The 27,393-nt window shown below is 37.3% G+C and overlaps 1 protein-coding gene across 19 annotated transcripts in view; it reads left to right on the top strand.

The window, feature by feature from the left end:
- Positions 1–27,393, top strand: part of CCDC7 (coiled-coil domain containing 7) — a 257,870-nt gene that overhangs the window by 46,178 nt on the left and 184,299 nt on the right. For 11 of the 19 annotated variants that reach the window (XM_070472033.1, XM_070472034.1, XM_020872673.2 and 8 more), the window contains 2 exons: positions 19,717–19,965; positions 21,094–21,166. The exons of 1 other annotated variant lie outside the window; for it this stretch is intronic. In XM_070472033.1, coding sequence (XP_070328134.1) covers positions 19,717–19,965; positions 21,094–21,166 — 322 coding nt within the window. Of the gene's footprint in view, positions 1–7,593; positions 11,603–19,670; positions 19,966–21,093; positions 21,167–21,563; positions 22,056–27,393 lie in introns of those variants that run through there. 7 more of the 19 variants (XM_070472037.1, XM_020872682.2, XM_070472029.1 and 4 more) reach the window with 6 other exon arrangements.

The raw sequence follows: 27,393 nt of genomic DNA, 5'->3' as shown, positions 1-27,393 counted from the left end.
GATCCTTGTATCTCTGTGATATCAGATGTCATATTTCTTCTTTTATTTATTTGAGCCTTCTATCTTTTTTCTTTGTGAGTCTAGCTAATTGTCAGTTTTGTTTATCTTTTCAAAGAGCCACTTCTTGGTTTTATTGATTTTTTTTTTATTTGTTTGACATCTTGTTAGCCTCCATTTCACTTATTTCTGCTGTAATTCTTTATGATTTCCTTTCTTCTACTAAACTTGGACTTTGTTCTTCTTTTTCTAGTTCCTTGGAGTATAAATTTGTTACTGGTTTGAGACTTTTCTTATTTGTAAAGTAGGCATTTATTACTATGAACTTTCCTTGTGAAATAGCTTTCACTGCATCCCATAAATTTCAGTATGTGATATATCCATTTTCTTTTGTCTCTAGGTACTATTTTAATTTGGGTTTTGATTTCTTTCTTGATCCATTGGTTGTTCAGTAGCATGTTGTATAATCTCCACATATTTGTAAATTTTCCAGTTTTCTTCTTGTAATTGATTTCTACTTTCATAATATTGTGGTCAGAAAAGATAGTTAATATGATTTTAATCTAATCCTAAATCTGTTAAAACTTGTTTTGTGGCCTAACATATAATCTATTCTGGAGAATGTTCCATGTGCACTTGAGAAGAATCTGTATCCTGTTTGTTTTGGATGGAATGTTCTATCTATTTATATATATTTGTCAAGTTAATATGATCAAATATGTCATTTAAATATGCTACTCTTTTATGGTTTTTGTTTGATTTTGTTATTGTTTTTGGCCACACCACACGGTTAGTGGGATCTTAGTTCTCTAGCCAAGGATTGAACCTACACTCTTGGCAGTGAAAGCATGGAGTCCTAACCACTAGACCACAAGGAAATTACTGACAATGCTTTCTTATTGATTTTCAGTTTAAATGTTCTATTTGTTGATGTAAGTGGGGGTATTAAAGCCCCCTACTTTATTGCTATATATTTCTTCCTTTAGGTCAGTTAACAGTTGGTTTGTATATTTATTGCTCCTATATTGAGTGCACAATGTTCCATCCTGTGGTTGAATTGACCCTTTTATCTTTATGTAATACCATTCTTTGTCACTTATTATAGTTTCTGTTTCAAATTTTATTTGTCTGATAGAAGTACAGCTACTCTATCTTTCTTTTGGTTTCCACTTGCATGGATTATCTTTTTGGATCCCTTCACCTTCAATCTGTGTCTTTGGATTTGAAGTGGGTCTCTTGTAGGCAGCATGTAGGGGTGTGTGTGTGTGTGTGTGTTTATTTTAATCTATTCAGTTACTCTGTTTTTTGATTGGAGAATTTAATTTATTTAAAGTGATTATTCATAGGTATATTGTTGTTGTTCAATCACTCAGTCATGTCTGACTCTCTGCAACCCTATGGACTGCAGCACACCAGGCTTCCCTGTCCTTCACCATCTCCCAGAGCTTGCTCAAACTCATGTCCTTTGAGTCGGTAATGCCGTCCAATCATCTCATCCTCTGTCATTCCCTTCACCTCCTGCCTTCGATCTTTCCCAGCATCAGGGTCTTTTCTAATGAGTAGGCTTTTCATATCAGGTGTCCAAAGTAATGGAGCTTCAGCTTCAGTATTAGTCCTTCCAATGAATATTCAGGGTTGATTTCCTTTCAGATTGACTGGTTTGATCTTTTTGCTGTCCAAGGAACTCTTAACAGTCTTTTTCAGTACCACAAAGCATCAGTTCTTCAGCGTTCAGCCTTCTTTACAGTCCAGCTCTCACATCTGTACATGACTTCTAGAAAAACATTAGCTTTGACAATATGGACCCATGTTGGTAAAGTGATGTCTCTGTTTTTGAATACCCTGTCTAGGTTTGTCATAGCTTTTCTTCCAAGAAGCAACCATCTTTTAATTTCATGACTGTAGTCATCATCCACAGTGATTTTGGAATCCAAAAAAATAGTCTGTCATGGTTACATTTTGCCCCCATCTATTTGCCATGAAGTGTTGGGACCAGATGCCATGATCTTCGTTTTTTGAATGTTGAGTTTTAAGCCAGCTTTTTCACTCTCCTCTTTCACTTTCATCATGAGGCTCTTTAGTTCCTCTTGCTTTCTGCCATAAGGGTGGTGTCATCTGCATATTTGAGGTTATGGATATTTCTCCCCGCTATCTTGATTCCACCTTGAGCTTCAGTCACCCTGGCATTTCTCATGATGTACTCTGCATATAAGTTAAATAAGCATGGTGACAATATACACCCTTGACATACTCCTTTCCCAATCTGGAACCAGTCCATTGTTCCATGTCCGGTTCTAACTGTTGCCTCTTGACCTGCATACAAGTTTCTCAGGAGGCAGGTCGGGTGATCTGGTATTCCCATCTCTTTCAGAATTTTCCACAGTTTGTTGTGATCCACACAGTCAAAAACTTTATTTAGCAGTCAGTGAAGCAGAAGTAGATATTTATCTGGAATTATCTTGCTTTTTCTATGATCTAACAGATGTGGGCAATTTGATTTGGTTTCTCTGCCTTTTCTAAATCCAGTGTGTACATCTGGAAGTTCTTGGTTCACATACTATTGAAGCCTTGCTTGAAGGATTTTGAGCATTACTTTGCTAGCATGTGAAATGAGTGCAATTGTGCAGTAGTTTAAACATTCTTTGGCATTGAATTGGAAAGAAAACTGACCTTTTCCAGTCCTGTGGCCACTGCTGAGTTTTCCAAATTTGCTGCTATATTGAGTCAACACTTTAACAGCATCATCTTTTAGGATTTAAAATAGCTCAGCTGGAAATTTCATCACCTCCGCTAGCTTTGTTCATAGTAATGATTCCTAAGGCCCACTTGATGTCACTCTCCAGGATGTCTGGCTCTAAGTGAGCAATCACACCACCACGGTTATCCAGGTCATTAAGACTAATAGTTAGTAGCTATTAATCCACTAATCTTATGTTGCCCCTCCACCCTTCCCTCTCCCCACTGGTAACCAGTAGTTTGTTCCCTGTGTCTGAGTCTGCTGCTTTTTTCTTATATTTACTAGTTTGCAGTATCTATTTATTTAAGCATTTTTCTGTTTCCACTGGTACTTTTTAAAAAATAAGAAAATTTTAATGCAATTTTAAAGGTTAGACTCCATTTACAGTTATTACAAAATATTGGATGCACTGTACAACATGAGAAATAAAGCCAATATTGTATAATAATTATAATTGGAATATAACCTTTAAAAATTGTGAAATTACTGTATAGTACACCCGTAACATATACTGTATAATAGTATACATCAATTTTAAATAGTATACCAGTTTAAAAATTGGTGTATAATAGTATACATCAGTAGTAGAAAACTATATACTTCAATTTAAATATTGAATAAAGCAACACACACACATATATATCTATAAAAGTATAAATCACCTCTACCTAGGAGTGTAATTATTGAGTCACATGGAAGTTCCGTATTTACGTTTTAGGAACTTTCCATACTGTTTTCCACAGCGGCTGCAGTGTTGTTTTGATAGGAATTGCATGGAATCTGTAGATTGTCCTGTATTGTATGTTCATTTTAACAATATTAATTCTTCCAATCCAAGAACATGATATATCTTTCCATCTCTTTTTCTTTATTTCATTAGTGTCTTATAGTTTTCCTAGTGAAGTTCTTTTGCCTCCTTATGTAGATTTATTCCTAGGTATTTTATTCTTTTTGACGTGATAGTAAATTAGATTATTTACTTAATTTCTCTTTTTGATAGTTCATTGTTAGCATATAGAAATGCAACAGATTTCTCTATATTAGTTTTGTATCCTCCAACTTTACGAGATTCATTAATGAGCTCTAGTAGTTTTCTGGTGGCATGGTTAGGATTTTCTGTGTATAGTACCATGTCACCATATCATCTTCAAACAATCACAGTTTTACTTCCTTTCCAATTTGGATTTTTTAAATTTATTTTTTATTGAAGAATAATTGCTTTACAGAATTTTGTTGTTTTATGTCAAACCTCAACATGAATCAACCACAGCTATACATATATCCCCTCCCTTTTGAACCTCTTTCCCATCTCCCACCTCATCTCACCCCTCTACATTGATACAGAGCCCCTGTTTGAGTTTCCTAAGCTGTACAGCAAATTCTTATTGGCTATCAACTTTACATATGGTAATTAAGTTTCCATGTTACTGTTTCCTTATGTCTCACCCTCTCCTCTCCTCTCCCCATATCCATTAGTCTATTCTCTCTGTCTGTATCTCCATTCTTCAGTTCAGTCACTCAGTCATCTCCGCCTCTTTGCGACCCCATGAACCACAGCATGCCAGGCCTCCCTGTCCATCACCAGCTCCCAGAGTTTATCCAAACTCATGTCCATTGAGTCGGTGATGCCATCTAACTGTCTCATCCTCTGTCGTCCCTTACTCCTCCTGCCTTTAATCCTTCCCAACATCAGGGTCTTTTCAAATGAGTCAGCTCTTCGCATCAGGTGGACAAAATATTGGAGTTTCAGCTTCAACACCAATCTGTCCAGTGAACACCCAGGATTGATCTCCTTTAGGATGGACTGGCTGGATCTCCTTGCAGTCCAAGGGACTCTCAAGAGTCTTCTCCAACACCACAGTTCAAAAGCATCAATTCTTCTGCACTCAGCTTTCCTTATAGTCCAACTCTCACATCCATACATGACCACTGGAAAAACCATAGCCTTGACTAAACAGACCTTTGTTGACAAAGTAATGTCTCTGCTTTTTAATATGCTGTCTAGGTTGGTCGTAACTTGCCTTCCAAGGAGTAAGCGTCTTTTAATTTCGTGGCTGCAGTCACCATCTGCAGTGATTTTGGAGCCCAAAGAAATAAAGTCAGCCACTGTTTCCCCATCTATTTACCATGAAGTGATGGGACCAGATGCCATGATCTTAGTTTTGTGAATGTTGAGCTTTAAGCCAACTTTTTCACTCTCTTTCACTTTCATCAAGAGACTCTAGTTTTTTCTCACTTTCTGCCATAAGGGTAGTGTCATCTGCATATCTGAGGTTATTGATATTTCTCCCGGCAATCTTGATTCCAGCTTGTGCTTCCTCCAGCCTAGCATTTCTCATGATGTACTCTGCATATAAGTTAAACAAGCAGAGTGACAATATACAGCCTTGGCATGCTCCTTTTCCTATTTGGAAGCAGTCTGTTGTTCCATGTCCAGTTCTAACTGTTGCTTCCTGACCTGCATACAGGTTTCTCAAGAGGCAGGTCAGATGATCTGGTATGCCCATCTCTTTCAGAATTTTCCACAGTTTATTGTGATCCACACAGTCAAAGGCTTTGGCATAGTCAATAAAGCAGAAATAGATGTTTTTTCTGGAAATTTCTTGCTTTTTCAATGATCCATTGGATGTTGGCAATTTGATCTCTGGTTCCTCTGCCTTTTCTAAAACCAGCTTGAACATCTGGAAGTTCAAGGTTCACGTACTGTTGAAGCCTGGCTTGGAGAATTTTGAACTTTACTTTACTAGTGTGTGAGATGAGTACAGTTGTGCAGTAGTTTGAGCATTCTTTGGCATTGCCTTCTTTGGGATTGGAATGAAAACAGACCTTTTCCAGTCCTGTGGCCACTGCTGAGTTTTACAAATTTGCCACCATATCAAGGCAACACTTTAACAGTGTCATCTTTTAGGATTTGAAATAGCTCAACTGGAGTTCCATCACCTCCATTAGCTTTGTTTGTAGTGATACCTCCTAAGGCCCACTTGACTTCACATTCCAGGATGTCTGGCTCTAGGTGAGTGATCACACCATCATGATTATCTGGGTCATTTCTCCATTGCTGCCTTGTAAATATATTCTTCAGTACCATTTTTGTAGATTTCATATATATGCATTAGAATACAGTATTCATCTTTCTTTTTTGACTCACTTCACTTTGTAGAATAGGTTCTAGGTTCATCCATCTCATCAGAACTGACTCAATTGCATTCCTTTTTATGGCTGAGTAATATTCCACTGTGTGTATGTACCACAACTTCTCTATCCATTCATCTGTCAGTGGACATCTAGGTTGCTTCTATGTTCTAGCTGTTGTAAATAGTGCCACAATGAACAATGGGATGCACATGTCTTTTTCAACCCTGGTTTCCTCAGGGTATATACCTAGGAGTGGGATTGCTGGGTCACATATTGGTTTTATTACTAGTTTTTTAAGGAATCTTGATACCATCTTCCATAGTGGCTGCATCAGTTTATATTCCCAGCAACAGTGCAAAAGCATTCACGTTTCTCCACACCCTCTCCAGCATTTATTGTTTGTAGACTTTCTGATGATGGCCATTCTGAATGGTGTGAGGTGATATCTCATTGCAGTTGTGATTTGCATTTCTCTAATAATAAGTGATGTTGAGCATCTTTTCATGTGTATTTTAGCCATCTGTAATGTCTTATTTGGAAAAATGTTTTTGGTTGGGTTTTTTTGTTTGTTCTGGCATTGAGTTGTATGAGCTGCTTGTATATTTTGGAAATTAATCCTTTGTCAGTTGTTTCATTTGCTATTATTTTCTCCCATTCTGAGGGTTGTCTTTTCACCTTGCTTATAGTTTCCTTTGCTGTGCAAAATCTTTTTAAGTTTAGTCAAGTCCCACTTGTTTACTTCTGTTTTTATTTCCATTACTCTTAAGAGGTGGATGATAGAAGATCTTGCTTTTTTATCAAACACTTGTCATCAAGTGTTATGCCTCTGTTTTCTTCTAAGAGTTTCCTAGTTTCTGGTCTTACATTTAGGTCTTTAATCCATTTTGTGTTTATCTTTATGTATGGTGTTAGGAAGTGTTTTAATTTCATTCTTTTACATGTGGCTGTCCAGTTTTCCCAGCACCATTTACTGAAGAGGCTGTCTTTGTCCCATTTCTGCCTCCTTTGTCAAAAATAAGGTACCCATAGATACATGGATTTATTTCTGGGCTTTCTGTCTTGTTCCATTGGTCTATATTTCTGTTTTTGTGCCAGGACCATACTGTCTTGATGACTGTGGCTTTGTAGTATAGTCTGAAGTCAGGCAGGTTGATTCCTCCAACTCCATTCTTTCTCAAGATTGCTTTGGCTACTCGGGGGTCACTTGTGTTTCCATATGAATTGTGAAATTTTTTATTCTAGTTCTGTGAAAAATGCCATTGATAATTTGATAGGGATCACATTGAATCTGTAGATTGCAATTGGTAGTATAGTCATTTTCACAATACTGATTCTTGTGACTCAAGAACATGGAATATCTCTCCATCTGTTTATGTCTTCTTTGATTTCTTTCATTAGTGTCTTATAATTTTCTGTGTACAGTTCTTTTGTCTCCTTAGGTACGTTTATTCCTAGACATTTAATTCTTTTTGTTACAATGGTAAATGGGATTTATTCCTTAATTTTTCTAATTTTTCATTGTTAGTATATAGAAATGCAAGTGATTTCTGTGTATTGATTTTGTATCCTCCAACTTTTTAAATTCACTGATTAGCTCTAGTAATTTTCTGATAATATTTTTAGGGCTTTCTATGTACAGTATCATGTCATTTGCAACGAGAGTTTTACTTCTTCTTTTCCAATCTGGGTTCCTATTATTTCTTTCTCTTTTCTCATTGCTGTAGCTAGGACTTCCAGAACTATGTTGAATAAAAGTGGTGAAAGTGGACACCCTTGTCTTGTTCGTGATCTTAGGGGGAATGCTTTCAGTTTTTCACCACTGAGAATAATGTTTGCTGTAGGCTTATCATATATGGCCTTTCCTTTGTTGAGGTAAGTTCTTCTATGCCCATTTTTTGAAGTCTTAATCATAAATCAGTGCTGAATTTTGTCCAAGCCTTTTTCTACATCTATTGAGATTATCATATGGTTTTTATCTTTCAGTTTGTTAACATGGTGTATCACATTGATTTATTTGCATATATTGAAGAATCCTTGCATTTCTGAAATAAACCCAACTTGATAATGGTGTATGAGCTTTTTGATGTGTTGCTGAATTCTGTTTGCTAAAATTTTGTTAAGGATTTTTTGCATCTATGTTCATCAAAGATATTGGCCTGTAGTTTTCTTTTTTTTTTGTTTCTCTGGTTTTGGTATTTTGGGTAGTGGCCTCCTAGAATGAGTTTTGAAAGTGTTCCTTCCTCTGATTTTTTGAAAGAGTTTTAGAAGAATAGGTATTAGCTCTTCTCTAAATATTTGATAGAATTCTCCTATGAAGCCATTTGTTCCTGGGATTTTGTTTTTTGGGAGATTTTGGATCACAGCTTCAATTTCAGTGCTTGTAATTGAGTCGTTCATAATTTCTATTTCTTCCTGGTTCAGTCTTGGAAGATTGAACTTTTCTAAGAACCTGTCCATTTCTTCCAGGTTGTCTATTTTATTGCCATATAGTTGTTCATAATAGTCTCTTATAATCCTTTGTATTTCTGCATTGTCTGTTGTAACCTCTCCTTTTTCATTTCTAATTTTGTTGATTTGATTCTTCTCTCTTTTTTTCTTGATTAATCTGGTTAAAGGCTTGTCAATTTTGTTTATCTTCTCAAAGAACCAGCTTTTAGTTTTATTAATCTTTACTATTGTTTCTTTCATTTCTTTTTCATTTATTTCCACTCGGATCTTTATGATTTATTTCTTTCTGCTAATTTTGGTGTTTTTTGTTCTTTTTCCAGTTGTTTTAGGTGTAAAGTTAGGTTGTAAATTTGATGTTTTTCTTGTTTCTTGAGATAGGATTGTATTGCTATAAACTTCCCTCTTAGCAGCTTTTTCTGAATCCCATAGGTTTTGTGTTGTTGTGTTTTCATTGTCATTTTTTCTAGAAATTTTTTATTTCCCTTTTGATTTCTTCAGTAACCTGTTGGTTATTTAGAAATGTATTGTTTAATCTCCATGTGTTTGTGTTTCTTACAGTTTTTTTCTTGTAATTGATATCTAGTCTCATAGTGTTGTGGTCAGAGAAGATGCTTGATATGATTTCAGTTTTCTTAAATTTACTGAGGTTTGATTTGTGACCCAAGATGTGGTCTATCCTGGAGAATGTTCCATGTGTACTTGAGAAGATGATGTATTCTTCTAAATTTGGATGGAATGTCCTGAAGATATTGATGAGATCCAGCTCATCTAATGTATCATTTAAGACTGTTTCCTTATTGTGTTTAGATGATCTGTCTGTCCACCGGTGTGAGTGGGGTGTTAAAGTCTCCTGCTATTATTGTGCTACTGTCAATTTCTCCTTTTATGTCTGTTAGTGTTTGTCTTATGTATTGAGGTGCTCCTATGTTGGATGCATAGATATTTACAAATGTTATGTCTTCCTCTTGGATTATCCCTTGATCACCATGTAGTGTCCTTTCTTAGCTCTTGTAGTCTTATTTTCATGTCTACTTTGTCTGATATGAGGATTGCTACTCCAGCTTTCTTTTACTTCCCATTTGCATGGAATATAGTTTTCCATCCTCTCACTTTCAGTCTATATGTGTCTTGAGGTCTGAAGTGGGTTTCTTGTAGACAGCATATATATGGGTCTTGTTTTTGTATCCCTTCAGCCAGTCTGTGTCTTTTGGTTGGAGCATTTAATCCATTTACATTTAAAGTAATTATTGATATACATGTTCCTATTGCCATTTTCTTAATTGTTTGGGGTTCATTTTGTAGATCTTTTTTCTTCTTTTGTATTTCTTGACTGTATAAGTCTCTGTAACATTTGTTGTAAAGCTGGTTTGGTGGTACTGAATTCTCTTAACTTTTGCTTGTCTGAAAAAGCTTTTTATTTCTCCACCAATTTTGAATTAGATCCTTGCTGGTACAGTAATCTTGGTAGTAAATTTTTCCTTTTCGATACTTTAAATATATCCTGCCATTCCCTGCTGGCCTGCAGAGTTTCTGCTGAAAAATCAGCTGTTAAGCCTATGGGATTTCCCTTGTATGTTACTTGTTGCTTCTCCGTTGCTGCTTTTAATATACTTTCTTTGTGTTTGCTGCTGCTGCTAAGTCACTTCAGTTGTGTCTGACTCTGTGTGACCCCAACCCTGGGATTCTCCAGGCAAGAACACTGGAGTGGGTTGCCATTTCCTTCTTTGTGTTTAGTCTTTGTTAATTTGATTAGTATGTGTCTTGGTGTGTTTCTTCTTGGGTTTATCCTGAATGGGATTCTTTGTGCCTCTTGGACTTGATTGACTATTTCCTTTCCCATGTTGGGGGAAATTATATTTCAATTTCAGTTTTATTTCAATTAAATTTCAATTATAATCTCTTCAAAAATTTTCTCATACCCTTTCTTTTTCTCTCCTTCTTCTGGGACCCCTATAATTTGAATGTTGGTGCATTTCATATTTTCCCAGAGGTGTCTGAGACTTTCCTCAGTTCTTTTCATTCTTTTTATTTTATTCTGCTCTTCAGAAGTTATTTCCACCATTTTATCTTCCAGCTCACTGATTCATTCTTCTGCTTCAGATATTCTGCTATTGATTCCATTTAGAGTGTTTTTAATTTCAATAATTGTGTTGTATGTCTCTGTATGTTTATTCTTTAATTCTTCTAGGTCTTTGTTAATTGATTCTTGCATTTTCTCTATTTTGTTTTCACGGTTTTTGATCATCTTCACTATCATTATTCTGAATTCTTTTTCAGGTGGTTTGCCTATTTCCGCTTCATTTATTTGGACTTCTATGTTTCTAGTTTATTCTTTCATTTGTGTAATATTTCTCTGCCTTTTCTTTCTTTTTTTTAACTTACTGTGTTTGAGGTCTCCTTTTCCCAGGCTTCAAGGTTGAAGTCTTTCTTCCTTTAGTTTCTGCCCTCCTAAGGTTGGTCCAGTGGTTTGGAAGCTTCATATAGGGTGAAATTTGTGCTGAGTTTTTGTTTGTTTGTTTGTTTTTCCTCTGATGGGCAAGGCTGAGTGAGGTGGTATTCCTGTCTTCTGATAATCGGGTTTGTATTTTTGTTTTGTTTCTTGTTTACATGAGGCATCCTGGAAAGGGTGTTACTGGTGGTTGGGTGATGCCAGGTCTTGTATTCAGGTGATTTCCTTTGAGTTCTCACTATTGGATACTCCCTAGGGCTAGGTCTCTGAAGTCTAGGGTCTTGGAGTCAGTGCTCCCACTCCAAAGGCTCAGAGCTTGATCTCTGGTCAGAAACGAAGATTCCACAAGTGGTTTGTTATGGCATTAAGTGAGATTAAAGCAAATATCCAAAAACGAGAAGCCAAAGATGAACCCCAGACACATGGCAGTTACAAAATCAGGCAAATAATAATTAAAATAATGGCATATACACATATATACCCTTGAGAAAGTCAAAACAGCCCAACAAAAATAATGTACAGTAGACTGACCTGGCGAACAAAAGAAATCAAAAATTATATTTACCAGTTAAGAACAAAACTAACTAAAGCACAAACTGGAAAACAAAGCTAAAGCAAGGTGCCAAGTGGGGAATAAAACAGTGAAAACACAACTAAGAAATATGTTGAGAGGAAAGGAAAGAAAGAATAGATATGCAAAGTTAAATAGAGGTAGATGAATAAGATTTATATACATTAGTGATTAAGTGCAAGGGGAAAAGAACAGTAGGAAAAGCAAACAAAGGAATAAATGTAGAAAATAATAGGTTTAAAAAATTAAAAAAAGAAAAGAAAAAGGGAAACTCCACAGAATTGCAAAAGCCCAATGTTGAGGCAGAGGTTTATACAACAATAAAAAATGTGACTGAGAAAAAAAAATGCTCAAAAGCTTAATTAGATTTCATAGTACCTACAAAATCGACAACTACAACAGAGGGGGACAAAAGGAATAAAAAAGGAAAAAAGAAAAAAATCCAAAAGAATCTACAGAACAAGTCAAAACATAGTAATAAATGTTTTTCCTTGAGTCACTGCTGTCAGAGTCATTTCCCTCGCTGGGAGTCACCATCCACCTCACTACCCTAGGAGGCCCTCCAACACTGTGCTGGTCTCTGGACCTGCTGTGGGGGCAGCTCAGATTCTAATCTGGTCCTACTCCTGTGTGTTCTTGCCTCCAGTGTCCACAGCTATCAGAACTAGTGCATTTTCTTTTGTGGAGCTCTCAATGACCTTTTATATATTCCATAGACACAGAGTCTTCCTAGTTGATTGTGTGGATTTAATCTTCATCTTGTACAGCTGGTGGGAAGGTTTTGGGTCTTCTTCCTTAGCCACACTGCCCCTGGATTTCAATTGTGGTTTATTTCCAGCTCTGCATGTGGGTTGTCCACTGGGGTTTGCTCCTGAGGCTGCCTTGGAGGACTTGGGTTTGCCCCTCTGAGGCCCAGGTATGGAGTTGATACAGCTGCTTGGGTTGCAGTGGTTCTTGCAGCACCAGGTACTCAGGGGAGTTGGTGGCTAGGGCAACAGGAAATATAGTGCTCTAGAAGGGTATGGCAACCAGTATTGGCCAATACGCTCCAGTATTCTTGCCTGCAGAAACCCCTCCCAGACAGAAAAGCGTGGCAGGCCACAGTCTACAGGGTTGCAAGGAGTCTGACACTACGAAAGTGATCCTCCGTGCATAGATGTAAGACTTTTTTTGCCTGTGGCAGCTATGCCTCAATGAGAGTTTAACATGAAGGTGGCACAGCTGCTTGGCTTGCAGGGACCCTGGTGGCTCCAAGTGTTCAGGGACATGGACTGCCCCCACTGCAGAAGTTACGGCCCTATTAGAGTCTTTTTTCTAGCCTCTTGGAGCTGGCCATCAGAAGGCCTCTTTGGCCAGTCTTTCTCCGTAGCTCTGCCTGTTCAGGCATCTAAGGGCTTCCTTGCCTGGGGTCCTTCTCTGTTTTTCAGCGCTTCAGGCACATAGAGGGGCCCCCCCTGGCTGGGGTCCTACTCTGTGAAGTGTGTCAGGCACTTAAAGGGGCACCCTGGGTGAAGTCCTGCTTTGTAGTTCGGTGCACCAGTCACTTAAAGGAGCACCCTGGGTGGGGTCCTACTTTGTAATCCAGTGCCTGAGGTGTTTGATGGGCCAGCCTCTCTATTGTTCAGCTGCCAATGCTGGCATGTGGGCAGAGAGGCTAGGGCGATGAATCCACCCCCTACATGTGACTCGGCAGTATCTCCTTGCCTCCATGGCTGCCCGGCTTTTCCACAGACATTTCCCACCACAGTCTCCTTCCTCGCATCCCCTCGATCATCTCTCCACAGTCAACAGCAGCCCTCACTCTGGGATTGCTCCACAGTCCCCAAACTCCAGCTTCCAGCTGCTGCACCTTCCAGGGGACCTGCATTCTTGTCTGAGATATGTATGGCTGCAGCAAGGACTGTCTGATTCTCATTCCATTTAGGCTGCCACAAACGAGCTGTTTCACTCTCAACCTGAAATGTTTCTCCTCTGACTTAGTTGCCCCGATGAGGGGATCGGACCCCTGCTTCAGTTCCCTCACCTGCCGAATTCAGGTCCAGTCCTACTAAGACTCCTGTTTTTCCCCATAGTTCCTTCATCCTGTCAAGTTTTGCATGGTTCTGTATCTTCCTCTGGTCAGGTACTCCTGTCCACTCTCAGCTGGTTTTTTGCATGCACTTCTGTGTCTGAAGGTGTATTCCTGATGTATCTGTGAAGAGAGATGTACTACACATCTACCTACTCCTCTGCCATCTTGTTCTCTCCAATTTGGATTTTTTAAAATTTCTTTTTCTTTTCTGATTGCTGTGTTCAGGACTTCCCAGACTGTGTTGAACAAAAATGGCAAGAGTGGGCATCCTTATTCTTTGCCTGATACTAGAGAAAATACTTTCATCTTCTCTGTTGAATATAATGCTAGCTAAGGTTGTCATATATAGCCTTTATTATGTTGAGGTATGTTCCCTCTAAGCTCACTTTCTGGAGAGTTTCTTAATCATAAATGGATGTTGAATTTCATCAAAGGCATCTATTGAGATAATCATATGGTTTTTATTCTTAAATTTTTTAATGTGTTACTTATCACACTGATTTGCAGATAATGAAAAATCATTGAATTTGTGTGATCAGTATCAGTTCAGTTGCTCAGTTGTGTCAGACTCTTTGAGACCCCGTGGACTGCAGCACACCAGGCTTCTCTGTCCATCACCAACTCCTGGAGTTTACCCAAACTCATGTCCAAGTCGGTGATGACATCCAACCATCTTGTCCTCTGTCATCCCCTTCTCCTCCCACCTTCAATCGTTCCCAGAATCAGGGTGTCTTCACATGAGTCAGTTGTGGCCAGAGTACTGGAGTTTCAGCTTCAGCATCAGTCCTTCCAATGAATATTCAGGACTAATTTCCTTTAGGATGGACTGGCTGGATCTCCTCGCAGTCCAAGGGACTCTCAAGAGTCTTCTCCATCACCACAGTTCAAAAGCATCAATTCTTCTGCACTCAGTTTTCTTTATAGTACAACACTCACATCCATACATGACTATTGGAAAAACCATCTCTTTGACTAGACCTTTGTTGGCAAAATAATATCTCTGCTTTTTAATATGCTATCTAGGTTGGTCATAGCTTTATTTCCAAGAAGCAAGCATCTTTTAATTCCTTCAGTCACCATCTGTGGTGATTTTGGAGCCCCCAAATTTTTTGAAGCCCCCCAAAATAAAGTCTATCACTGTTTCCATTGTTTCTCCATCTATTTGCCATGAAGTAATGGGACCAGATGACATGATCTTAGTTTTTTGAATGTTGAGTTTTAAGCTACATTCCTCTGATAAATCCCACTTAATCATGTGTTAATGTATTGTTGAATATAATTCACTAGTATTGAGGATTTTTCCATCTATATTCATTAGTGATTTTGGCCTGTAACTTTCCTTTTTTTGGTATCTTTGTCCAGTTAGAACTGGACATGGAACAACAGACTGCTTCCAAATAGGAAAAGGGGTACGTCAAGGCTGTATATTGTCACCCTGCTTATTTAACTTATATGCAGAGTACCTCATGAGAAACTCTGGGCTGGAAGAAGCACAAGCTGGAATCAAGATTGCTGGGAGAAATATTAACAACCTCAGATAGGCAGTTGACACCACCCTTATGGCAGAAAGTGAAGAGGAACTGAAAAGCCTCTTGATGAAAGTGAAAGAGGAGAGTGAAAAAGTTGGCTTAAAGCTCAACATTCACAAAACTAAGATCATGGCATCTGGTCCCATCACTTCATGGCAAATAGATGGGGAAACAGTGGCTGACTTTATTTTGGGGGGCTCCAAAATCACTGCAGATGGTGATTGCAGCCATGAAATTAAAAGACACTTACTCCTTGGAAGGAAAGTTATGACCAACCTAGACAGCATATTAAAAAGCAGAGACATTACTTTCCCAACAAAGGTCCATCTGGTCAAGGCTACGGTTTTTCCAGTAGTCATGTATGGATGTGAGAGTTGGACTGTGAAGAAAGCTGAGTGCTAAAGAATTGATGCTTTTGAACTGTGGTGTTCAAGAAGACTCTTGAGAGTCCCTTGGACTGCAAGGAGATCCAACCAGTCCATCCTAAAGGAGACCAGTCCTGGGTGTTCATTGGGAGGACTGATGCTGAAAGCTCAAACTCCAATACTTTGGCCACCTCATGTGAAGAGTTGACTCATTGGAAAAGACCCTGATGCTGGGAGGGGTTGAGGGCAGGAGGAGAAGGGGATGACAGATGATAAGATGGCTGGGTGGCGTCACCGACTCAATGGACATGAGTTTGAGTAAACTCTGGGAGTTGGTGATGGACAGGGAGGTCTGGCGTGCTGTGATTCATGGGGTCGCAAAGAGTTGGACACGACTGAGCAACTGAACTGAACTGTCTTGTTTTGATGTCAGGTTGATGCTGCCTCATACCATGAATTTGGAAGTCTTCCTTCCTCTGCAATTTTTTGGAATAGTTTTAAAAGCATAAGGGTTAAGTTTTAAGTGTTTGGTAGAATTTACCTGTGAAGTCTCTGAAGCTGAATTTTTGTTTGTTGTGAGTTTTAAAATTATTGATTCAGTTTCAGTACTGGTAGTTGGTCTGTTCATATTTCTCTTTCTTCCTGGTTTAAGTTTAGGAGATTGTACCTTTCCAAGAATTTGTCCTGAAAAGCTAGGTTGTCCATTCCCGAAGTGGTAAAGAATCTACCTGCCAATGCAGGCTCTGCAGGAGAGGCAGATTCGATCCCTGGATTGGGAAGATTCCCTGCTGTAGGAAATGGCAAGCCTCTCCAGTATTCTTGCCTGGAGAATCCCATGGAAAGTGGACCCTGGCGGGCTACAGTCCATGGGATCGCAAAAGAGTTGGACACAACTGAACACTAAAGAACAGTAGCAAGTAGTCTCTTATGATTCTTTTTATTTTTGTGATGTTGGTTGTAACTTCTTCTTTGGGATTTTATTGATTTGGATACTTCCTTTTTTTCTTGGTGAGTTTGGCTAAAGGTTTATTCATTTTGCTTATCTTTTCAAATAACCAGCCTTTAGCTTCATTGATCTTTTATTTTAATTTCTATTTTATTTACTTCTACTCTAATCTTTATGATTTCTTTCCTCTGACTATGGGTTTTATTTGTTTGTTTTTTTCTGTAGCTCATTTAGGTATAAGATTAGGTTGTTTATTTGATGTTTTTCTTCTTTCCTGAAGTCAGCATGTATTGCTGTTACCTTCCCTCTTAGAGCTGCTTTTGCTACATTCCATAGGTTTTAGATTGTCATGTTGCTGTCTTTTGTCTCTAGGTATTTATTTCCTCTTTGATTTCTTCAGTAATTCATTGGTTGTTTAGTAGCATATTGTTTAACTTCCACATGTTTGTGGGGTTTTTTGCAGTTATTTTTCTTGTAGTTGATCTAGTTCATAGTGTTGCAATCAGAAAAGATGGTTGATATAATTTCAGCTTTCTTGAATTTGCTGAGATTTCTTTTGTGGCCTCACATGAGATCTTTCCTACAGAATATTCCATGTGCAGTTGAAAGAATATTCTGCTGACTTTGTATGGACTGTTCCATGTATATACATAATCCATGTGGTTTAATGTGTGATTTAAGTTAGTGTTTCTTTATTGATTTTCTGTCTGGATCATCTGTACTTTTGATGTGAGTGGGGTGTTAAAGTCCCCTACTATTTTTGTGTTACTGCCAGTTTCTCTTTATGTATTATTAATGTTTGTTTTATACATTTAGGTGTTCCTACAGTAGTATTCTTGCCTGGAGAATCTCACGGAGGGAGGAGCCTAGTAGGCTACAGTCCATGAGGTTGCAAAGAGTCGGACTCGACTAAGTGACTTCACTCACTCACTCACAGTGGGTGCATATATAAAGTTTTATGTTCTTATATTGATCCCTTTTTTGTTGTTTAATTCCTTTCTTTGTTTTTTATAATAGTCTTTGTTTTAAATTTATATACTTTTTTGTAAGTATTGCTATGCCAGATTTCTTTTGATTTTCATTTGCATGAGACATCTTTTTATATCACCTCACTTTTAGATGGTTGGATGTCTTAGGTCTGAAGTGAGTCTCTTGTAGGGAGAGTGTGTGTGTGTGTGTGTGTGTGTGTATCTTGTTTGGTATCCATTCAGTCACTCTGTGTCTTGATTGGGTCATTTATTCTATTTACATTCAATGTGGTTTCGATTGGTATGTTCTAATTACCATTTTATTAATTGTTTTAGAATTGGTTTTATAGGCCTTTTTTCCCCTTTCTTTCATTCTCTTGTGTTTTGACGACTGCCTTTAGTGTCATGTTTGGATTCTTTTGTTTGCGTGTGTGTATCTAGAGTAGATTTTTGGTTTGTGGTTACCATCAGTTTTATATGTAGGAATCTCTCAATATACATGTGATTATTTTCAATTGCTGATTTCTGCATTTCAGACATTTTAACAACCCTGTGTTTTCACTTCTCTCCACCACCACCCCCCCATGATTATGGTTTTTGACATCGTCTTTTAGATCTTTTTGTGTCTCTTAACTGCTTATTGTGAATATAGAAAAGTTTACTAGTTTAGTCTTTTAATCTTCCTACTCACTTTGTATATGGTTGATTTACTACCTTTACTGTATATTTGCTTTTAACAATGAGCTTTTCACTTTTGTGCCTTTTATGTTTCTAGATTTTGCCTTTTCTTTTCACTTGGGAAGTTCCCTTAACATTTCTTGTAATGCTGGCTTGGTAATGCTGAACTCTTTGCTTTTGCTTGGTTGTATAATTTTTGATCTTGCCATCAAATCTGAATGAAAGCATTATGGGGTAGAGCATTTCTTATTGTAGGTTTTCCCTTTCGTCATTTAAAATAGGTCATGCCACTCCCCTCTGGCCTATAGAGTTTCTGCTGAAAAGTTAGTTGATAGCCTGGCCTTATAGGAGTTCTCTTTTACCTAACTTGTTGCTTTCCCTTGTTTTATTGTTCTCTCTTTATCTAAAATTTTTTCATTTTAATTATGGTGTGTCTTGGTGTGGTTGTCTTTGGGATGATTGTATTTGAAACTCTCAGTGCTTCCTGGACCTTGATACCATTTCCTTTCCCAGGCTATGGGAGTTTTTCAGCTATTTTAACTTCAGATATGTCCTCTTCTCCCTTTCTCTCACTTCTTCTGAGATTTCTGTAATGTAATATTAGGAGATTTGATGTTGGGCTGGTTCATGATACAGCTGGCTGCGGAATCAGTGGTTATCTGAAGCTTGTTCCAGCCTGGTTAGGGGTGTGGCCAAATCCCTGGGCAGCTGGCTGAGGGGCCCAAAGTGTTTAAATACTTGGTATTGGCCTGCTGGTGAGTGGGCTGGGTCCTACCATGGCAGGCTGCAGGCCACAGTGGTCCTGGGGCTGGTGTCTGACTGCTGTAGATAGGGCTGTGTCACAGGGTGACGTGGGCTCAGGTCCTCTGAAGGCAGCTACTGAGTAAGTCCTTCCTTGCTAGTTGCTTGGCCTGAGGGGTCCCAGTTCTGGTTCTGACAGACTGGGCGGGGCTGAGTCCCAATAAGCTAGAGGGAATATTCCAGAGTGGAGCTTGGTTTACCGGTGACCATGTGTTAGAAAGAACTTTCGAAATTGCCTGCCACCAGTGTCTGTGTCCCCATCGTGAGCTCCAGTTGCCTTCTGCCTCTCCGGTAGGCTCTCCAAGAGCAGAAGGTGGGTGTAATCCAGTCTCCTTTTAAATGACTGATTCTGCTATGACTCTTAGAGTGTGTGAGATCATGTGTGTGTTTTCTTAGAAGAGAGTCTCTATTTCCCATGACATTCTGACTTTCCTGAAAGTAAGTCCCATTGACCTTCAAAGCCAAATGTTCTAGATGCTTGTGTTGGTGTAGGATTCCTGGGCTGGCGATCCCAGTGTGGGACTTGGACCTCTTGCTCCTTGGGGATAACCTCTGCAATTGTAATCATCCTCCCTTTGTGGGTTACTCACTTAGGGCTGTGGATCTTGACTATAGTGTGACTCCACTTCTTCTCCCTATCTTGTTGTGAGATCTTTTCTGCTAATCATCCAGTTTTTCTTATCAATAGTTGCTCTGCAAATGGTTGTAATTTTGGTATGCCCATTAGAGGAGGTGGGCTCAGGGTGTTCCCACTCTGCTGTCTTGGCCAATTTGAGACTCTGTTTCTATCTTAAAATCCATGAGATGTATTATCCTTAGCTTGTTATCTAGCATCAATTTTACATTTGTATTACTATTAGTGAATAATTATAATTGCTCATTTAATATCCTTATAGATTATGCAAATAATTCTTTAGTTAAAAATAAAAAGTGTTGTTCATATAATCTAATACCAGATGTTTTGTAATTCTAAAGCTCAGAGAAGGAAAGAGCTAGCCCTGCTATTTCAGATCTTTCACAGATCCTCAAGTCTCAAGATGGATCACCTTTTTTAAAGACTCCAAGTGAAGGTTTAACTGATGAAGATCTGTCCCATATACTTTCATCAAAGAACTATGATAAAACATTCACAACAATGTTATGGCATGAAGAAATTAAAGATGCACAGTCTGTTGAAAAATTGCTTCAAGGGAATGAAATGTCTGCAGCATCATTTATCTCACCCTCTGTTGTTAAAAGAAGGATGCTGGGTACTGACATCTCAAAGGTGGTAAGATACAGCATAATAAATTGAAACCTTTTTATTTTAATTGCTATACTTCTTCAGTATTTTCAATCAATGTTAATTTAAAACATCAATATTTTCTTATTTAAATGGAATTTAAAATTTGCCATTTGATTCATTATTTTTTTAATTTATTTTGTTTTGGAGTACAGCCAATTAACAATGTCATGATAGTTTCTGGTGGACAGTAGAGGGACTCTGCCGTGCATATACATGTGTCCATTCTCCTCCAAACCCCTATCCCATCCTGGCTGCCACATAACATTGAGCAGAGTTCCATGTGCTATACAGTAGGTCCTTGTGGTTGCCCATTTTAAATATAGCAATGTGTATATATTGATCCCAAACTCCATAACTATGATAAAACATGTTATATATTTAGAATTTTAAAGGGATATTTGGGGATCAATATTTTAATGTAAAAGTTCTAATCTGTACCAACAAAGAATTTGTGGCTAGAATTATAATTTTAATGATAAATTGAAAGATATGTGATTTCTGAAACAGAGAAATTATTTCATGTTCATCTATAAAAATTTTTGTATATTAAGATAGTTGTGAGAGCATAGTTGTTTTGAAATAATTTTATATACCTTAAACATGTCTTAGAAAATTACTAGAATTGCCTTTGCTAAAAAACTGTTCAGGAAATTCTTAGTTAAAATTCTGGGAAAAAGAAAAATGATAATGATATTTGACATATATTCATATATATATAAATGAAATTTAACCTTCACAATATTTTTTATCTTACAAGCTATTCAGTGGCATTATAAAAATAATTTTTAAAGCCATTTGAGTTTTCCTAGAGATTAAATTAGGTGAAAATATAAATATAAATTAGAATCATAATTTTAAAATATTAACTTGATTTGTTTGGAATTATTTATGAAGAAGATTCACAATTTTGCTTGGGAAAGGTCCTTCCACACTATTAAAAGTGTTCCCAAATGTCCCTCAGATCCATTAATTGTTTTCATTTTTAAGTTTGATACATTTAAGAAATAATGAGAGATAAAAAGTTTCTGTAATGACATTGTAGATATAGAAGAAGGTAATTAGAGTTCTATGATGTATAATTTGTAATTACTTGTTTTAACTTTTGTGATTAAGGCTGATATTATAGAAGAGAATTTACAAACTAAGATTGAAAAACAAACTTACCAAGAAGCAAGAGAATTTCAAGGTGAAAAGAGTTTTTCTTTTGTAAGAAAAAGATGTTAATGATTTTGTGTTCCCATGTTAAAGTAAATGAAGTGAGAACATTACTAAGTATAGAAATAACTTCTTAGACAGCCATGAGAGAATATCTAAATATACTGACCAATGTGTAAAGATTAATTTGGTGAGTTAACATACTGCTCAGTTTATCTTAACTAAACTTTGTGTAAAAGGAAAGTGATAGCTTTGTCTCAACCAAATAACAGTATTTGGCAGCATAATATTATACACCAAATTCATCAGAGTATAGCAGGAAAAAATATGCTTTGTGTTATAAATAATTAATGTTTTAGCTGGGTTTTTGGGTATTCAATGTACATTTTATAAAACATCAGTTTATTCTTTTTTCCCAACATACATAGCTTTTATTATAACCCATCCATATCTTATTGCATTGGCTGAAACTTCCGAAGTAATTTTTTTTAAACAGTTATGATGCAAGGAGATCAAACCAGTCAATCCTAAAGGAAATCAGCCCTGAAGATTCATTGGAAGGACTGCTGCTGAAGCTGAAACTCCAATACTTTGGCCACCAGATACGAAGAACTGACTCACTGGAAAAGACCCTGATGCTGGAAAAGATTGAAGGCAGAAGGGGAAGGGGACAGCAGAGGATGAGATGGTTGGATGGCATCACCAACTTGATGGACTTGAGTTTGAGCAAGCTCCAGGAGTTGGTGATGGACAGGGAAGCCTGGCATGCTGCAGTCCATGGGGTTGCAAAGAGTTGGACACGACTGAGTGACTGAACTGAAAGTATGGAAGTATCACTCTTCTCTGGTGCTTCGAAATGAGAGTGTCTCTATGGTTTCACCTGTGATGATTATTTACCTGAGATAAATATTTTGATTATGGTCAGGATGTTTTCTTTTGGTCAGAGTTTATCATGAATTTTTAACCAGTAGTTGAACTCAATTTAATCAATTGACATATTTTTTTCATTGTGATAAAATATACATACAATTTGACATTTTAATCATCTTTAAAGTATAAAATTCAATAGCATCAACTGCATTCACAGTGTTGTGCAATCATCACTACATCTATATCCACAACTTTCATCACCCTGAAAAGAAACTTGTTAGGAAGTAACTCCCATTCCTGCCTCCATCCAGCCCCTGGTAACCTCTCACTTACTTTCTGTCTCTGTGAGTTTGGCTATTATGTTTCATGTAAGTGGAATTATGTATTTGTCCTTTTGCACCTGGCCTGTTTCATGTAAGTGGAATTATGCTGTTTCACTTAGCATCATAATATTTTCAGGGTTCACCCACAGTTTAGCATATGTCAGAATTTTGTTTCTCTTTATGAACTGTGGTGTTGGAGAAGACTCTTGAGAGTCCCTTGGACTGCAAGGAGATGCAACCAGTCCATCCCATCCTAAAGGTGATCAGTCCTGGGTGTTCATTGGAAGGACTGATGTTGAAGCTGAAACTCCAATACTTTGGCCACCTGATGCAAAGAGCTGACTCATTTGAAAAGACCCTGATGCTGGGAAAGATTGAGGGCAGAAGGGGACGACAGAGGATGAGATGGTTGGACAGCATCACCGACTCAATGGACATGAGTTTGGGGAAACTCTGGGAGTTGGTGATAGACAGGGAGGCCTGGCATGCTACGGTTCATGGGGTCACAAACAGTTGGACACGACTGAGTGACTGAACTGAACTGAATGTATTATTGTATGTGCATACCACATTTTGTTTATCCATTCATCTGCTTATGGACATTTAGATTCTTTCCACTTTTGGCTACTGTGAATAATTCAACACTGAACATGGTATAGGATATCTGTTTAAATCTCTGTCTTCAATTGTTTGGGTAGGAGTATATTTGCTGGATCATAAAATAATTTTAAGTTTAGCTTTCTGAGGAACTGCACAACTGTTTTCCACAGTGGCTGCACCATTTTCTGTTCCCAGTAACAGTGTACAATGGTATATACCCTTGTTTTCCTTTTTGTTTGAATTATGTTTATTCCAGTAGGTATGAAGTGTATCTCATTACAATTTTGATTCACATTTACTTAATTATTAAAGATTATAAGCATCTTTTTGTGTGCTTATTGGTAATTTGTATAGCTTCTTTGGAAAAAATGTCTTTACAACTCCTTCACCATTTTTTTTTAATATTTAAAGTATTTATTACCTACTGAACTTTAAACCAAGTCTCAATAAAACACAACAAAATTGTGCCACCATATAAATGATATCCTCTTATCAAAATTAAATTAACTTGGAAATAAATATTTTAAAATGAAGTATTTGGTCATTCAAAATTTTTATATAATTTTTATAAATTATATATAATTCATTAATCAAATAAGATATAAAAATGGAATTATAAAATAGTAGAACTTTTAAAAATAAGGAAAATACTATATATCCAAATGTGAAAAATGTTCAAATGTTCTTAGAGAAGAATTTCAAATTTTAAATATTTATATTTTATTTTTTTATTACTTTATTTTAATTAGAGGCTAATTACTTTACAATATTGTGGTGGTTTTGGCCATACATTGACATGAATCAGCCACAGGTGCACTTGTGTCCCCCACGTCCTGACCCCAATCCCTTCCCATCGCATCTCTCTGGGTTGTCCCAGGGGACTGACTTTGAGTGCCTTGCTTCATGCATCAAAGTTGGACTGATCATCTATTTCACATATGGTAATATACATGTTTCAATTCTAGTCTCTCAAATCATCCCACCCTCACCTTCTCCCACAGAGTCCAAAAGTCTGTTCTTTACATGTATGCCTTTTGCTGTCTTGCATATAGCATCATCATTAGCACCTTTCTAAATTCCATATATACTGTATTGGCGTTTTTCTTTCTGACTTACTTCACTCTGTATAATAGGCTCCAGTTTCATCCATCTCATTAGAACTTAATGAAATGCATTCTATTTAATAGCTGAGTAATATTCCATTGTGTACATGTACCACAACTTTCTTATCCATTCGTCTGCTGATGGACATCTAGGTTACTTCCATGTCCTTGCTATTGCAAACAGTGCTGCAATGAACATCGGGGTACATGAGTCTCTTTCAATTCTGGTTTCCTCGGTGTGTATGCCTAGCAGTGGGATTGCTGGGTCATATTTCCAGTTGTTTAAGGAATCTTCACATTGTTCTCCATAGTGGCTGTACTAGTTTGCATTCCCACCAACAGTGTAAGAGGGTTCCTGTTTCTCCACACCCTCTCCAGCATTTATTGTTTATAGACTTTTTGATGCAGCCATTCTGACCAGCGTGAGATAGTACCTCATTGTGGGTTTTGATTTGCATTTCTCTGATAACGAGTGATGTTGAGCATATTTGCATGTGTTTGTTAGCCATCTGTATGTCATCTTTGGAGAAATGCTTCCTTAGTTCTTTGGCCCATTTTTTGATTGGGTCCTTTATTTTTCTGGTATTGAGCTGCATGAGCTGCTTGTATATTTTTGAGATTAATTCTTTGTCAGTTCCTTAATTTGCTATTATTTTCTCCAATTCTGAGGGCTGTCTTTTCACCTTGCTTATAGTTTCCTTCTTTGTGCAAAAGCTTTTAAGTTTAATTAGGTCCCATTTGTTTATTTCTGCTTTTATTTCCATTACTCTGGGAGGTAAGTCATAGAGGATCCTGCTGTGACTTACGTCAGAGAGTGTTTTGCCTATGTTTTCCCCTAGGGGTTTTATAGTTTCTGGTCTTATATTTAGATCTTTAATCCATTTTGAGTTTATTTTTATGTATGGTGTGAGAAAGTGTTCTAGTTTCATTCTTTCACAGGTGGTTGACTAATTTTCCCAGCACCACTTGTTAAAGAGATTATCTTTTCTCCATTGCCTATTTTTGCCTCCTTTGTCAAAGATAAGGTGTCCATAGGTGCATGGATTTATCTCTGGGCTTTCTGTTTTGTTCCATTGATTCAGATGTCTGTCTTTGTGCCAGTACCATACTGTCTTGATGACTGTAGCTTTGTAGTATAATCTGAAGTCAAGCAGGTTGATTCCTCCAGTTCCATTCTTCTTTCTCAAGATTTCTTTGGCTGTTCGAGGTTTTTTGTAGTTCCATACAAATTGTGAAATTATTTGTTCTAGTTCTGTGAAAAATACTGTTGGTAGCCTGATAGGGATTGCATTGAATCTTTAGATTGCTTTGGGTAGTATATTCATTTTCAATATATTGATTCTTCCAATCCATGAACATGGTATATTTCTCCATCTGTGTCCTCTTTGATTTCTTTCATCAGTGTTTTACAGTTTTCTATATATAGGTCTTCTGTTTCTTTAGGTAAATTTATTTCTAAATATTTTATTCCTTTTGTTGCAGTGGTGAATGGGATTGTTTCCTTAAATTCTCTTTCTGTTTTCTCATTGTTAGTGTATAGGAATGCATGGGATTTCTGTGTATTAATTTTATATCCTGCAAATTTACTTTATTCATGGTAGCTCTAGTAATTTTCTGGTGATGTCATCAGGGTTTTCTGTGTAGAGGATCGTGTTATCTGCAAACAGTGATGGTTTTACTTCTTCTTTTCTCATCTGGATTCCTTTTATTTCTTTTTCTTCTCTGATTGTTGTGGCTAGTACTTCCAAAACTATGTTGAATAGTAGTGCTTCACCCATTTTTTAATTGGGCTACCAGCTGTAGCCCCTGGTAGAAGTTGCAGTGGCAGGAACTCCAGTTATCTCTGAAAGCTGGCTACAGTGTCTTCCATATGCATTTAAGGAGGGTACAGACTTCGCTGTTGTTGGATGGAATGTTCTATAGAAATCAAAAACCTCTGCAGAACTCTTAATTTATAGTTTTGTTCAATTCTGTTACCCTTTTGATCTTAGTTGCTTTATTCATTGTTTAAATTTGGACTATTAAATTCTCTGAATATTATTGTTGTAATGTCTGTCTGTAATTGCATATGGTCGGTCATGAAATATCACACATAAGATTTTAGTCTGGAAGTGGACTCCTCAATATACATACACAAATATAGATACACATATTCATACACATATATACCTACATAGACATAAATGCATATACATAGATATATTTTGAAATCATGAGCTCTCATGAATGTCTTCAATTCTAATTTATCCTCTCAGGTCTTATTTTTTCCTTCCTTTGTTTTGTATGTGTATGTCCTTTCTTCTACAGTGTTAACTTGACTCTAAACAACAGCAGCACATTTACTCATTTGATGTATCCTATAATGCTGCTAAGTTTCTTTGAGAATTCTTTGCCGTTTTACTTCCATTTTAGTATTTTGTTGATTTTATTTTGGAGGTGATACGTACAACATTAACCTACTTCCCAAAGTATAAGCATGCAAAAGATGTGCAGTTGTCCCTTGGTACCCACAAGGGGTTGGTTCCAGGACCCTCCTAGATACCAAAGTCCAGAGATGCTCAAGTCCCTTATATAAAATGGTGCTATATTTGCATATAACTTATGCATAGCTTCCCAAATATTTTAAATCATCTCTTGCTTATAGTACCTAATACAATGTGAACAGTATGTATATAGTTGTAACTACAATGGAAATATTATCTAAGTAGTTGCCAGCACATGGCAGAGTTTTCCTTTTTGGAACTTTGTGGAATTTTTTCTGAATGTTTGCAGCCTGCAGTTGATTGAATCTGCAGATGTAGTACCCACAGATACAAATGGCCAACTGTACTTAGAGAACTATCATTCCCCCTGTACTCCCTGGACCTACTGTCACCCCCTTGAAGACAAATAAGTATATTGTTTTCTGGTTTAACTTTCTAGTGTTTTGTTTTGTAGATTAGTGTCTCTGTTTCTCTCCACTTTACCCCCTCATTTCCCATGTGTTCTTACTCAAATGGTAACATACTGGATATCTTCTTTTTCTTTTTTTTTCATTTAACGTTATGTCCTAGAAATAATAAAATACAACCCCATTAAAACTATTTTCATGTCAGACCTAGCGTTATGATAATTTAGTTGCTGTACAGTCACAAAGTCAGGTACAACTATTCACATCCCCATGGACTGTAGCATGCCAGGCTCTTCTGTCCTCCTCTGTCTCCAGCTCCTGGAGTTTGTTTAAATTCATGTCCATTGAGTCAGTGATGCTATCTAGCCATTTCATCCTCTGCTGCCCCCTTCTCCTTTTGCCTTCAATCTTTCCCAGCATCTGGTTCTTTTCCAATGAGTCAGCTCTACCCATCATGACCATAGCCAAAGTA

Source organism: Odocoileus virginianus, chromosome 9 (genome assembly GCF_023699985.2).
Source record: "Odocoileus virginianus isolate 20LAN1187 ecotype Illinois chromosome 9, Ovbor_1.2, whole genome shotgun sequence".
Classification (NCBI taxonomy): Eukaryota; Metazoa; Chordata; class Mammalia; order Artiodactyla; family Cervidae; genus Odocoileus; species Odocoileus virginianus.
Note: the sequence above shows the minus strand (reverse complement) of the source record. Positions and strands in the feature narration are given on the sequence as shown.